This window comes from Lactuca virosa, chromosome 9 (genome assembly GCF_052849685.1).
Source record: "Lactuca virosa cultivar CGN04683 chromosome 9, Lactuca_virosa_CGN04683_v6, whole genome shotgun sequence".
Lineage (NCBI taxonomy): Eukaryota > Viridiplantae > Streptophyta > Magnoliopsida > Asterales > Asteraceae > Lactuca > Lactuca virosa.
This window is the reverse complement of record NC_136434.1, coordinates 38,886,597-38,902,249: the sequence shown is the minus strand read 5'-3', so window position 1 is coordinate 38,902,249 and position 15,653 is coordinate 38,886,597. Positions and strand designations below refer to the sequence as shown.

Here is a 15,653-nt window from a genome sequence, read left to right as displayed (position 1 = left end):
GGCCTCTGTGAAACTCAACGGCAAAAAGACAAACGAAAACGGAGTCCGTATGTAGAAGTTATGAATTTTACGCAGTCATTTAACAGTATAATCTCCTCATAATGTTAAATTTAAAATCGGTCAAGGATTAGCCGACGGAGTCAAACGGAAAGTTGTAGATCTTGTAATTACCTACACGTGGATATAAAAAACGTCGAAAACGGAGCTCGTATGCGAAATTTATGATTTTTTTAAGATTGATTGTTTTACCTACTGTGTTCGGCGCCACGTGTCAGCACCAGGCTTTGCCTAGGGAACCTCCCTAGCACGAGAAGGAAGCCCCAGATCTCTCGATGGCTCCGAAAAGAAGAGTTTTCGGCTCAGAATCTCTGCTTCGGCGGAGCCCGGTTTTGAGAAAAACCCACTGTAAGTGAGATATACTTACCCTACCTTAAGTATAACTTATGTTTAAATATAGTAATGTTATTAGGACCTTATAATGATTATTTGGGCTATTATTATGAGTTATATAAGTGTCGTTATAATATCTTTTTAACCACTCGCGGTACGGGGAATCCGATTTGAAGGGCCGCTTGGGTTGTTGGATTTCAGAAGTGCTATATGCCAAAATGGTCCTACCTTTATGAGGGTTTTGGTCCAAGTATGTGAGCATGAGGAGTATGGACGATCCAAGAGGGTATTATTTCAGATCTGGAACCCTTAATGTAACGACCCAAAAATTTCGTTTAAAATAAATGGTTTGCAAAACATTTGTAGTAAAACATCATCCGATCATATCATCTCATAAAATATATCTTATGTCTGAAACCAAATCATAAAATAATAATAATAATGTCAGAGTACAATCCCAGAACATCTCATAGTGCGGAAAACCAGTGTGTGTGTGTATGATGTGCCGCTACCGCGCCATCTCCTTCCCCTTCGTTGAAGAGGTACCTGAAACAAAACTGTAAACTGTAAGCACGAAGCTTAGTGAGTTCCCCCATCGTACCACATACCATACAATCACATAACATACAGATACTGTCAGGCATATCTGGGTGCCCGACCTACCCCTTCGGTCCTTTCGACCGGATACTGCCCAACATATCTGGGTGCTGGCCTCCCCTTCGGTCCTTTCGACCGGATACTGCCTAGCATATCTCGGTGCTGGCCTCCCCTTCGGTCCTTTCGACCGGATACTGGGGACTATTTCACCCCTCTACTACTACCACATAACATATATCACATAACCATAATCTGTCTAACATGACTGGGTATGACTACCCCTTTCGGCCCTATCGACCGGAAATCCTGGGGACTATTTCCCCTACTGCTACTAGCATATAACATCATATCATACTAGCACATAACATATCAGGTAGTAGCAAACCTAGGTGATATCACAAAGACAATCATCCAACATACAACTCCTACTGGTGGGCCGGCATTGTGGCCATAGACCCACCGCTACTGGAAGGTAACTCACCTCGAAAAGTAGCTGCTGGAAGTCTGCTCGCTAGACGTCTGACTGCTGCACCGGTAATCCTCCGGCTATAAATCCATAAACATCGATTAGTCACTCATAAATACCCTTAGGTCAAATGACTGACCTGCCCCTGGTCCAAGGTCAACTCCTTGGTCAAAGTTAACTTCCAGTTGACTGGACTCGCCGAGTCCTGGCACAGACTCGTCGAGTCCCTCTCCCACTATTCCCGTACTAACTCCTCAAGTCCCTTTTTCCTACTCACTGAGTCACCCTAACTCACTACTTGGGACGATTAGACCGGCTCGCAATCCGACTCGCCGAGTCCGAGAACAACTCGTCGAGTCCCTACGAGCAGATCTCCTACTCGCTTCCAAATCCTCACCAGATCATCCATCTTGAGGATTTGGGTTTCTGGGACTTTTGCTACTCGATAAATTGCTAATTTCGCGAGCAGTTACGAAGGGTTGGACCTTCTACACTTAAACCCCTCTTAACTCAGTAACTGTTCATATGACTCGCCAAGTTGGAAGAACAACTCGTCGAGTCCCAGACAATCTTCATAGGACTCGCCGAGTGGTTCATCCAACTCGTCGAGTCTAAGACCATCTTCATATAACTCGCCGAGTGCACTTTGGCACTCGCCGAGTCCCTTCAACCCTCCTTCCAAACAGACCAATTCTTAGGCATGCAACGGTTCCAAACCATAGATCTAAGCTCCTAGGGCATGCTTATCACGTAAAGTTGCAAACTTTACGTGCATGCATGGCCCTATGAGCTCCAAAAGGCAAATCCAAGCTCTTTATGAGGTCAAACACTCAATAGGGACCTCAATAACTTCAACCACAGAGACTTTACACTTCTAAGATGTCCATAAGGTCCAGATCTGAAGTCCTTTCAGAACATGGAGCATAAACACATGGAGTTTGAGGTTTTAGGGCTTGAAAACCACAAATTTGGGACAAAAAGGGAATCTAATGAACTAGTGATCAAGGTAGGAACTTTTCTACCTGAATGGAAGCTTCCCACAGTGTAGATTTCGGATCTACTTCCCCTCCTTGCACTCTTCAACCTTCTCCTTCTTCTTCTAAGCTCCAAACTTCCTTCACAATGCCAAAATCACTCACAAGAATAATATGGGGGCTAGGGTTTCGCTCTACAGCTCTTCTGGAAGTGTTAGGGACAAGGGAGGCCGAGTTAGAGTGTTTAAATAGGGTGCAAGCCCCTGGATTAGGGTTTTTGTCCAGACAGCGGCTACTCGCCGAGTCCGGGACCCGACTCGGCGAGTCCACAACTTAAACCCCGTGCCCCTTCCCGCTTCTACTCGGCGAGTCTAGCCTTTGACTCGCCGAGTCCAAGGCCAGAATGCAAAATACTCAAAGATTTAAATAAAAGAATACGTACCAAGAACCAGGTGCTACAAATCTCCCCCACTTATTTTAGACTTCGTCCTCGAAGTCTGCTGCTTGCTCCTGAAACAGCTCGGGGTAATGCTCCATCATCTCATCCATCGGCTCCCATGTCCATTCCGAGCCCTTCCGGTGCTGCCATTGCACCTTTACCAGCTCAACCCTCTTGTTCCTCAGATCCTTCGACTTCCGGTCAAGGATCGCCACAGGCCGCTCGATGTAATATAGGCTGTCATCAACCTGAATGTCCTCCAAGGGTACCACTGCTGAGTCGTCCACCAGGCACTTCCGCAGCTGGGAGACGTGGAAAAGTATTGTGGATCTGACTGAGCTCGGCTGGCAGATCCAACCGGTAAGCCACCTTGCACACCCGGGCTACCACCCTGAAGGGTCCAATGTATCAGGGGCCCAACTTGCCTCGCTTCCTGAATCGGATGACGCCCTTCCATGGCGACACCTTTAGGAGGACCATATCCCCGACCTGGAATTCCAGGTCTGACCGACGCTTATCGGCATAACTTTTCTGCCGACTCTGAGCAGTCTGAAGCCTGCTCCAGACCTGTTGAATCTTCTCTGTCGTCTTGAGCACTACTTCGGTGCTCCCCATGACTCTCTGGCCAACCTCACCCCAACATATCGGGGTCCTGCACCTCCTCCCGTATAACATCTCGAAGGGAGGACGGTCAATGCTCGCATGATAACTATTATTATACGAGAACTCCGCCAACGGGAGGTAGGTATCCCAACTACCTCCGAAATCTAAAACACATGCCCACAACATATCCTCCAGAGTCTGGATGGTCCGCTCGCTCTGGCCATCCGTCTGCGGGTGAAAAGCGGTGCTAAAATGCAGACGAGTACCCAGCTCGTCATGAAACTTCTTCCAAAACCTGGAAGTAAACCGCACATCTCTGTCTGAAATCACCGAAACTGGCACTCCGTGCCGCGCCACCACCTCCCTGATATAGATATCGGCCAATTTCTCGGCCGAGATGCTCTCCTGAATCGGGATAAAGTGGGCGCTCTTGGTCAATCGGTCGACAATGACCCAGATTGAATCCATTCCCCGCGCGGTCCTGGGAAGCTTGGTGATAAAATCCATCGTGATGTCTTCCCATTTCCACAGCGGAATATCCAACGGCTGCATCTTGCCGTGTGGTCTCTGATGCTCGGCCTTGACCTTCCTGCAGGTCAAGCACCGCTCCACATACCATGCTACATCCCGCTTCATGCAGGGCCACCAATAGTCCAGACGAAGATCCCTATACATCTTCGTCGCCCCGGGATGAATGGAGAACCGGGATGTGTGCGCCTCCTCCATCAGGACCTGGCGCACGCCTCCATGATAAGGGACCCACACCCTACGGTGAAGAGTCAATAACCCTCGGCTATCATAGTCGAAAGAGGAAACCTGTCCCATAATCCGCTCACTCTTCCGATGTTCCTCCTTCATAGCCTCCTGCTGAGCCTCCCGGATCCGTTCTAGAAGCGGAGTCACCACTGTCATCCTCAGACAGATATCCCTGATCGGCGCTGCCTTGCGGCTAAGCGCATCGGCCATGACATTAGCCTTCCCCGGATGGTAAAGGATCTCACAATCATAATCCTTTACCACATCAAGCCACCGACGCTGTCTCATATTCAGATTTGGCTGATCCATGAGATACCTCAAACTCTTGTGGTCCGTGTAAATCGTACAACGAACCCCATAGAGGTAATGACGCCAAATCTTGAGGGTGAATACAACAACCCCCAACTCCAAATCATGCGTCGGGTAATTCGCCTCGTGAGGCTTCAGCTGCCTCGACGCATAGGCGATGACATGCCCTCTCTGCATCAATACCGCGCCCAAACCTGCGATGGATGCATCGCAGTACACCACAAAATCCTCCATGCCCTCTGACAGGGCTAAGATTGGCGCCTCGCACAATCTCTGTCTCAGTGCCTCGAACGCGGCCTACTGCTCAGGCCCCCAGCGATACACCACCGACTTCTTAGTCAGTCGGGTGAGCGGAACTGCTATCTTGGAGAAGTCCTGAATGTATCTCCGATAGTAGCCTGCCAATCCCAGAAAGCTCCGCATCTCAGATGGAGACCTCGGAACCTCCCAACTCATCACGGCCTCCACTTTGGCCGGATCTACCGAAATCTCGTTCTGGTTGACAAGGTGCCCAAGAAACTGCACCTCGCGCAACGAGAACTCACACTTGGAGAACTTAGCATACAAGTTCTCCCTCCTTAAAGTCTCCAGAACCTCCCGCAGATGCTCCTCATGCTGCTCTCGCGTCTTGGAGTAAACCAAGATATCGTCGATAAACACTATCACAGACCGGTCTAACATCGGTCTACATACGCGGTTCATGAGGTCCATGAACGCGGCAGGAGCATTGGTGAGCCCGAAAGGCATCACCACAAACTCATAGTGGCCGTAACGCATCCGAAACGCAGTCTTCTGCACATCCTCCTCTCTGACCCGCATCTGGTGATACCCTGAACGCAAATCAATCTTGGAGAACCAAGATGCTCCCTGTAGCTGGTCAAAGAGGTCATCAATCCTCGGGAGTGGGTAGCGGTTCTTCACCGTTACCTTGTTCAGCTCCCGATAATCTATACACATCCGATGCGACCCGTCCTTCTTCTTTACGAACAGAATCGGGGCTCCCCAGGGTGAACTGCTCGGTCGAATGAAACCCTTGTATAACAGCTCCTGCAGCTGCGTAGACAACTCCTGCATCTCGGGAGGAGCCAACCGATATGGTGCCTTGGCTATCGGAGCTGCACCAGGAACTAGGTCGATCCTGAACTCCACCTGTCGCTCCGGAGGTATCCCTGGCAACTCCTCGGGGAATACATCCGCGAACTCTCGTACTACGGGCACATCGCCCACCGTCGCCCTACCCGTCTCCTGGGTATCCATAACATACGCTACATAACCTGTGCAACCCTGCTGGAGGTAACGCCTAGCTCTCACTGCTGAACATATAGCTGGTCCTCGCTGTGGCCTCTCGCCCTGAATCACCAGCTCTCCCCCACTTGCGGTCCTGATCCGCGTCAACTGCTGCGCGCAGTCGATCACTGCCCCATTAGGGCTGAGCCAATCCATGCCTATAATCACCTTGTTCCCACGCAATGGAATGGGAACCAAGTCTACCAAGTAGCGCTCCTCAAATAACCTCAGCACACAATCTCGGAAGACCTCAGATGCTCGCACTGACCGGTCGTCCGCAATCTCGACCTCTAGAGGGCAGTCCAACATGCCCGAAGACGCATGAAACTTCTTGCTAAGCGCAAGAGAGACGAATGATCGAGTAGCGCCCGAATCAAACAACACCTGAACCGGGATGTCGTTCACATGGAACGATCCTAAACCGAGCACATATCAATAACATAGACACCATAAAAATAAATCAGAGGGAAAGAATCATACTCGTCACCACATCGGGTGCAGCGCGTGCCTCCTCGGTAGTCAGCTGAAATACCCGACTCCTCACCACTGGAGCCTCTGCCTTGCCCTGCCGGCCATCGGTAATCCGCAGGGTCGCTGGAGCTGGCGCCCTCACTGGCGCTGCTGCTGTCAACTGGGGGCAATTGGCCTTCTTGTGGCCCCTCTGGTTGCAGTGGAAACACAGCAACTCTGACGTCTGTAACACAGGTGCAGGGGCGGTACAATCCCTGCTGAAGTGCCCCATCTTGCCGCACTTGTAGCAGCCCGGCGATCCCACTCTACATGCCCCCTCATGCGCCTTGCCGCATTTCCTACAGCGGCCTCGGCTCTGTTGGCCTTTCGGCCCAACATCTGATCCCTTGGGCTTCTTCCCCGAAGCCCCCGTAACCTGCCCCTCTTCTGCCTTCCTCTTCCAGATATGCTCCAGATCAATCTCCCTCTCCCTTGCCCTGGCAATCATGGAATCCAGAGTAGGACAAGCTGAAAAGCTAACATGCTCACGAATGTCAGCTCGTAGCATATCATGATAGCGGGTCCTCCTCATGTCCTCGTCGCCCGCATACTGGGGCACCAGTAACGCCCTCTCCCAGAACTTGGCGGTGATCTCCGCCACAGTCTCCGTGGTCTGCCTCATATCCAAGAACTCCCTGGCTAACTGTTGGAGCTCCACTGTAGGTGCGAACTCCACTCTGAACCGTGTCACAAAGTCTGACCATGTCATAGCCTCAACAGCCGAGGCTCCCAGAGAGTCACCAACCGACTCCCACCAATCCCTAGCCCGGTCCCTCAGACACCCTGCTGCAAATCGTACCTTCGACCCCTCAGGGCAGAAGCTGGTCAGCTGTGCAGACTCAATGTCTGCAATCCATCGTCTGGCAGCAATGGGGTCCTTCGCCCCATGGAAATCTGGCGCACCACTGCCCCTGAAGTCCTTAAAGGACAGTGTGCGAGATCCTGACTGGCCAGATGCCATGTCACTCCTGAACGCCCTGAGGCGGTCCTCCATCAGCTCAACTATCCCTTCCTTGATCGACCCGAAGATGATGGGGGTCGACTCAAGGATGCCTCTGGTGATCTCTGACGCGATGAACTCGCGTAGCCTCTCATCCACTGGTTCGGAACCTGAACCCGAACCCGATCCCTCTCCCGAACTGCCAACTGCTGGCCTCGAACGTAGTACCACCATTCTGCAATACATAGCGACAACTGATAGTGGTACTGACACACCTTAGAGGGATTACATCTACTGCAAGGTTCCTGGTCTCGCCTCAACCTTTCTCAATTCAAGTACGGATCCTCTGCTTTCAGTAGTACGGGTCCCATACTACCTTCCACATCTATCCGTACTTTCCTTAAGAACAGCCTCGACTCCACCAAGTCCCTTCTACTACTACTGCTGATCTCATGCTACTCTCGTCCTAGGCTTGCCCTAGGTAATCGCCATCCCACTCTCTGCCATCAGCTGCATAAGAAGTCCCTGCTTCCTTCCCCTAACTAGCTCGCGAATACTATTACATATTACTCAGACTAGATAATTCTTCGAATGAGAGGTCCCACCCTACAACGGTTGGACTCAAACAAGAGCTGCGAAATAGGGCTAGACCCAACCTTCTGAAATTATTTAGTCCTTGCAATATGTAACTTAACATATTCGTTTACTAGTTAGTGAAAGACAACTAGAACTCCTAAAAGCACATAGCAAGCAGCATTCGGGCATTGAGTACACATAATCAAGTATATACTACTCTGGCTATCATACTGACTGATCTGTACTAGCATACAATGCTAAGCTCATACTATCGGGCATAACCTAAACAGGCTACCCTACTACTATCTACTTAGTACTAGCATGCAATTCTCATGAAGCTGGAACACTTAAAGCAGGCACATAAGGCATTATTCCTAGATCCTTAGTCCTATTCTAGCATGCTGTTCTACTGAAACTGAAACTGATAATTATAACATAAACTTGTATGGGTACTTTGGGGAAAACTTACTTAAGCTCGGCCGGTCGCGCACATCACACACTTTGTTCTTTCTCGAAACTCTTTTACTTAGCCTTTAGAAAATCATTTATTTATAAAACTCTTTTAATCCCTCGATTTGAGTCCAGACACCCTGAAGGTGTGTCCGAATCCCTCAAACCAGGGCTCTGATACCAACTTGTAACGACCCAAAAATTTCGTTTAAAATAAATGGTTTGCAAAACATTTGTAGTAAAACATCATTTGATCATATCATCTCATAAAATATATCTTATGTCTGAAACCAAATCATAAAATAATAATAATAATGTCAGAGTACAATCCCAGAACATCTCATAGTGCGGAAAACCAGTGTGTGTGTATGATGTGCCGCTACCGCGCCAGCTCCTTCCCCTTCGCTGAAGAGGTACCTGAAACAAAAATGTAAACTGTAAGCACGAAGCTTAGTGAGTTCCCCCATCGTACCACATACCATACAATCACATAACATACAGATACTGTCAGGCATATCTGGGTGCCCGACCTACCCCTTCGGTCCTTTCGACCGGATACTGCCCATCATATCTGGGTGCTGGCCTCCCCTTCGGTCCTTTCGACTGGATACTGCCTAGCATATCTGGGTGCTGGCCTCCCCTTCAGTCCTTTCGACCGGATACTGGGGACTATTTCACCCCTCTACTACTACCACATAACATATATCACATAACCATAATCTGTCTAACATGACTGGGTATGACTACCCCTTTCGGCCCTATCGACCGGAAATCCTGGGGACTATCTCCCCTACTGCTACTAGCATATAACATCATATCATACTATCACATAACATATCAGGTAGTAGCAAACCTAGGTGATATCACAAAGACAATCATCCAACATACAACTCCTACTGGTGGGCCGGCATTGTGGCCGTAGACCCACCGCTACTGGAAGGTAACTCACCTCGAAAAGTAGCTTCTGGAAGTCTGCTCGCTAGACGTCTGACTGCTGCACCGGTAATCCTCCGGCTATAAATCCATAAACATCGATTAGTCACTCATAAATACCCTTAGGTCAAATGACTGACCTGCCCCTGGTCCAAGGTCAACTCCTTGGTCAAAGTCAACTTCCAGTTGACTGGACTCGCCGAGTCCTGGCACAGACTCGCCGAGTCCCTCTCCCACTATTCCCGTACTAACTCCTCAAGTCCCTTTTTCCTACTCACTGAGTCACCCTAACTCACTACTTCGGGACGATTAGACCGGCTCGCGATCCGACTCGCCGAGTCCGAGAACAACTCGCCGAGTCCCTACGAGCAGATCTCCTACTCGCTTCCAAATCCTCACCAGATCATCCATCTTGAGGATTTGGGTTTCTGGGACTTTTGCTACTCGATAAATTGCTAATTCCGCGAGCAGTTACGAAGGGTTGGACCTTCTACACTTAAACCCCTCTTAACTCAGTAACTGTTCATATGACTCGCCAAGTTGGAAGAACAACTCGTCGAGTCCCAGGCAATCTTCATAGGACTCGCCGAGTGGTTCATCCAACTCGTCGAGTCTAAGACCATCTTCATATAACTCGCCGAGTGCACTTTGGCACTCGCCGAGTCCCTTCAACCCTCCTTCCAAACAGACCAATTCTTAGGCATGCAACAGTTCCAAACCATAGATCTAAGCTCCTAGGGCATGCTTATCACGTAAAGTTGCAAACTTTACGTGCATGCATGGCCCTATGAGCTCCAAAAGGCAAATCCAAGCTCTTTATGAGGTCAAACACTCAATAGGGACCTCAATAACTTCAACCACAGAGACTTTACACTTCTAAGATGTCCATAAGGTCCAGATCTGAAGTCCTTTCAGAACATGGAGCATAAACACATGGAGTTTGAGGTTTTAGGGCTTGAAAACCACAAATTTGGGACAAAAAGGGAATCTAATGAACTAGTGATCAAGGTAGGAACTTTTCTACCTTAATGGAAGCTTCCCACAGTGTAGATTTCGGATCTACTTCCCCTCCTTGCACTCTTCAACCTTCTCCTTCTTCTTCTAAGCTCCAAACTTCCTTCACAATGCCAAAATCACTCACAAGAACAATATGGGGGCTAGGGTTTCGCTCTACAGCTCTTCTGGAAGTGTTAGGGACAAGGGAGGCCGAGTTAGAGTGTTTAAATAGGGTGTAAGCCCCTGGATTAGGGTTTTTGTCCAGACAACGGCTACTCGCCGAGTCCGGGACCCGACTCGGCGAGTCCACAACTTAAACCCCGTGCCCCTTCCCGCTTCTACTCGGCGAGTCGAGCCTTTGACTCGCCGAGTCCAAGGCCAGAATGCAAAATACTCAAAAATTTAAATAAAAGAATACGTACCAAGAACCAGGTGCTACACTTAAGGGCTATTATGGCTTAAAGGTGTAAACTTTATGCCATAAGAGCTCCCATACAAGCTATGGGGTGCCTTTTTCGCCTTTAAGCCCCAAAAAGGCCATGCATGTAGAAAAAGGAAGGAACTTTACGTATTCAAGTAGTGTTAGGGACCTAGATCCATGTTTGTAAGTTGTAGTTTGGAGTATGGATGACTTGGGGACCAAGATCTAGGTCCCAAGGAATTAGGATTTGAGCTAAACTCATTAAGAGGAGGTATTAACGGGTAAAGTTGGAAACTTTACCCTTAAAAGGACATTTCCAAAGTATATAAGAAGTATGAAGCTTAGATTCGAAGTGTAGGGGCTTAAACCTTTAAGATGGCCCAAACAGACAGAGTAACTCGTCGAGTCCTTAGGTGAACTCGATAAGTTGAGACGAGTTGTCCTGTTTTAATTATGTTAGGACTCGACGAGTTGATTCGCTAAATCGCGACTATGACTGGCTGGGGAACTCGACGAGTCAGGGGGATGACTCGACGAGTTGGATCGCAATTTCAAGATTTATGAGCTATAGGACTCGGCGAGTTGATAAGCCAACTCGGCGAGTCGAGTAAACTCAGGACGTTGACTTTGACTAGGGGTAAAATGGTCATTTTACCCTAAGAAGGATTATTAGATTTTGATTAAGTGTTATTGTGTATTGATAGTCGGGGAGTCGTTGGAGCAGCGGTTAGAGATTCCTCACACAAGATTCACAGCTACCTTTCGAGGTGAGTTTCCTCTAGTAGGACGGGTCTACGGCACCAAGGGTATAATTGTAAATTGATATCTCGGTCTTTTATAGATTTCAGGTTTTGTTTGGGAGGTTTTATGACGTGGGTATGTTGTTAGGAGCGTAGGGATTCTCGCCACCTTTACGTGGATATAAGGTTCGTTAGAAACGGACTTAGGATGAGGGAGTTATGGCATTTTGAAGATATTGGCAAGTGTGGCCCCTAATGGAAATATTTGGCAGATCAGCCCCATGCATACGAGGGTGCATACGCGTGTTTGGTTGGGTACGCCCAACGTATAAGGCAATGTGGGTTGCAAGTGGTTTGTGTGTACGCCGGGCGTACTAAGGGGTATGCGGGGCGTACCCCATTCAGAGCAAAACCCTAATTTCGGGGTTCCTACCCTATATAAGCAACATTATACCACCCCTTTGGTCATTTTAAGTCAGCCACCACCTCTTTTGACGTTCATGAAAACCTAGAGTGCCTTGAGTAAGATTTTAGACCTTGGAAATGAGTGTTTATGGTGATTTGTGTAAGATTAGAAGAAAGTTGATGACTCATTTCCTGAAGGGAGCTTGTAGATCCAGAAAGTTCTCATCTTTTGCAATCTATTGGAGGTAAAAAGCTATGATCTTGTCTTCTCATTTCATAGATCTTCTTTTGGGTTTGTTCTTAGTCATTTTAGCCTTTTTGGGTGGTTCTTGTGAGTTCTAGTTGTTTCAGAAGTTGTTATTGTGGATCTGGATGTTTTGGGTGTCCCAAAGGCATAAAAATGTGATCATTATGGTTTAGTTGGACTCATGCATGTGTTAAGATCTTTCATTAGGCTCTTTTAAGTTCTAAAGTCCCATTAAGCCATGTATGTAAGTAAAGTTGCAAACTTTAAGTATTAAATCATCTGTGAGAATCAGACTGGAGAGTTGGAGCAAGGACTGAAGTGATTAAGTGCTTATTATTATTATTATTATTATTATTATTATTGTTATTGTTATTAATATTTTATCAAAGAATTTATTTAGAATCAAGAAAAAATTATATAAACTCACATCCGGCTCAAATAAAAGAGCCAAAGTCGAAGTTATGCTATTGGTCGATTGGGTATTTGTTTCACAGTTCAATGGGCCACGGCCCAGGGGATAAGTTTAGGGTTTGATGTTACGCCTATAAAAATTGATCCATCTCCACCTTAGGGTTCCGGTAAAGCGTAGAGCGGAGGAGAAGCCGGCAAATCAGGGGACGATTGCTTCACGTAATAACGGTAATCAATTTCATTACTTCTGATACTGATCCCGATCCCGATTCGAGGGCAATGGTTTTGTTTAGTTATATTCTAGGGTTTGTTTTCTGTGTTTCTTTTTCATTCTGATATAAGTTTCCATGGTTCATCGACTCTGAAGAAATTAAGTTTATTTATTTTGCATCAAATTTAGGCGTAAAAAAGTTTCAAATTGATCGAAAAATTAGTTTTTTCTATTCCTAATTGGAGGAGCTGTTGACTATCGGATAAAATGCATTTACAAAGTTGTTTCATTTTCATCTTAGTTTGGCTTTGTTTGAAGGGGGACAAGAAAAGTCGAATATTAATGTAAAATTTGTTTTCCATGGTTTTATGTGCGTGATTCATGGATCTGCTGTATGTTTGGTATTGTTTAACTCTCTTGATTGGTTTTATTTAGCTCATTGTGTACCTTTGACTTTTGTACATGTTTGCTGCTATGATTATGTAGGAATATGAGGATGAACACATTAGTTTTCTTACATAAAGACTTATGTAATATGTATTTTGTCTGCATCTATTAATAATTAACAATGATTGTGGGATTTGGTGATTTAATTATGCATATGTATATCACAAGGCAGTTGAATTGGTTTTGGGCTTTGCTTTTTGAACTCTTATTATTGTATGCTTTTGCTAGTTTGTGTTGCAAAAGTTTCTTCTAAATATCTTTCTCTTTGGAACACTCTCTACAATTTGATCATCAAAATTAATATAATTAAAAAAATATCCATTAATCGATTGGAAATCTTGAAAGAATTAAGGTGTAACTCCTTTGGTTGGAAGATTAAGGTTTTATTAGGATGAGTTTGATTAAACTTTATTCCAAGATTAGAATATGGTGTTGACAAAAATAAACCTTTATACTGACTTTAAATTTTTTGATTCAGGGAACGAGCCACAAGACATGGATCAAGATCAAGGACACCATGGCTCCAGGTTTCTAGAAAATTTTATTATTTTTGAATGACATAAATTTAAAAATATGGACATTAGAGAATAATAAGTTTGCATTAATTTGGATTTAATATTTGTTATCAACTAATTTTTAATTTGGATTCTACTTGTTTATATTTTTCAGTGTAGATTTTTTTTCTTTGAATACGTTGGCCAACGATATAAATAGGTGTATTGGGCCCATGGTAAACAAGCTTGAAGATCTGGGCACTCGCTTAAAACATATCGAGGTGGAGGTGAATAAATATGCACCAATGCAAGATAATGTGGTTGAGATTCCTACAGAGGAGAAGCCATCTCATTACAACACAAACATTGGTCTACCAACATTCCCTGAGAAGTTTAATCTTGATGTCTTTTGCAAATGGGTAAAGGAACTAGAATTGTATTTTGAGTATCATTGTGTTGCACAGCCAGAACAAGTAGAACTTGTAGTCAGCACATTGCCACAGGAAGGAGAGGCTTTCAAATGGTGGCAAGATATTCAAAAGCTAAACGAGAAAGTCTATAAAAATGATCCCATTTGGTGGGCAGAGATGAAGGTGTTGTTTATGGATAAATTCCTTTCTCCATAGATTGTTTTATAGCCAAGGAAAAATCCATAAGTTTCCTTGTGTTGGCTATCAAATTTATTTATCTAAGGAAATGGAATTGCATGTATTGGAATTTAAGGAAAATTAAAATCCCTATCGGTTGTTTGCTAGAAAATAGTTGGATTAAGCAACTCTATATGTATACTAGGGACATTTTAAGGGCCGATGGTATTGTAAAAAACAGATTTAATGCAAAAATTAGAATTTATTCACAACACACCAACAGATGCCAAAATACATTAATTAATAGTAATGATTATCTAATAACCGAACCAAGAGGTCGATCAGTCAAATACACAAATTATCTAAATGAAAATATATCAATTATCTCGGTTCAAATTTCAATGGTAATATATAACTTTATGATTTTATGATAATCTCATTTCAAATTACTTCAACATAATTTTAGATTTTCAATTCATATATATATATATATATATATATATATATATATATACTAGCTGTTTACCCGCGCCAACCGACGGGTGTGAATAGTTTATTTCAATAATTATTTCTGTTCGGAAACATTTAAGATTTGGCACCCAACTTTGACACGAAGGTAATAAAAAGGCAAACCTAACAGTGAAATGTAATTTGCTTTTGTTGATTATAACTTGTAACTTAGAAATTAATCCATTTAGGTAGATTATTTGGGGTTTAAAACAAAATTATAATGTTGTCTTAGTTAAAAATTAAACAAGTTGTGTGAAACCATGTGATTGTTTTGTCGATTTGGGTGAATATTTTGATTTCGGCAATTAGTTTTCTTTTGGTGGACGGTAAATAGTTTTATTTTGGGGAATTGTTTCTTTCGAAAAACATGACATATTACAAAAAAACATATTGTGGTGCAATAAAAAACTTTCCGTTCACCGAAGATTTTTTGGACGACGAATATAAATATGTTTTTTTTATTTAAAAATATATGTATCTTGTTATTTTGGGTAAAAAGAACTTTTCTTAAGTTAAAAAGAAAAGTACATTGCGGCAAATACTTTTCTTTCAATGATGATGGTTGAAATATGAACTTATTTGCTTCTTATATATTTTTATATACGTCTTTTGAATGATATGAGACTTGTATAATCTTTATTGCTTATGTGTATCCATACAATATAGCATGCCTCTATCCATACCAAAAACACTTTTCTCATAAAACAAAAATTCTATAAAAGTCCACAAAAATATTTTTAATAACTGATAATATAAAATTTGGTTGATTTAATGAGGTTTGTAATTGGTTAGCTATGACAAATATACGCAAAAAATAAAAGATAAAGGATGTAGGAAACTTATATTGTTACATGAAACAGAAGAGGTGGGAATTGAGAGAAATAATAACCACTAAAAGACCGACCCACAAATATTCACATGTGGTATCCTCTAACGATGTTTATAAGATGCAAA

At 44.6% G+C, this 15,653-nt stretch overlaps 1 protein-coding gene across 1 annotated transcript; it reads left to right on the top strand.

Annotated features, from left to right (window-relative positions):
- Window positions 1-12,522: 12,522 nt before the first annotated feature.
- LOC145141246 (uncharacterized) lies at window positions 12,523-14,463 on the top strand. Its single transcript, XM_079074552.1, has 3 exons — window positions 12,523-12,678; window positions 13,587-13,635; window positions 13,778-14,463. The coding sequence occupies exons 2-3, from the start codon at window positions 13,604-13,606 to the stop codon at window positions 14,226-14,228; spliced, it is 483 nt and encodes a 160-aa protein (XP_078930678.1). The 5' UTR covers window positions 12,523-12,678; window positions 13,587-13,603; the 3' UTR covers window positions 14,229-14,463.
- Window positions 14,464-15,653: the final 1,190 nt, after the last annotated feature.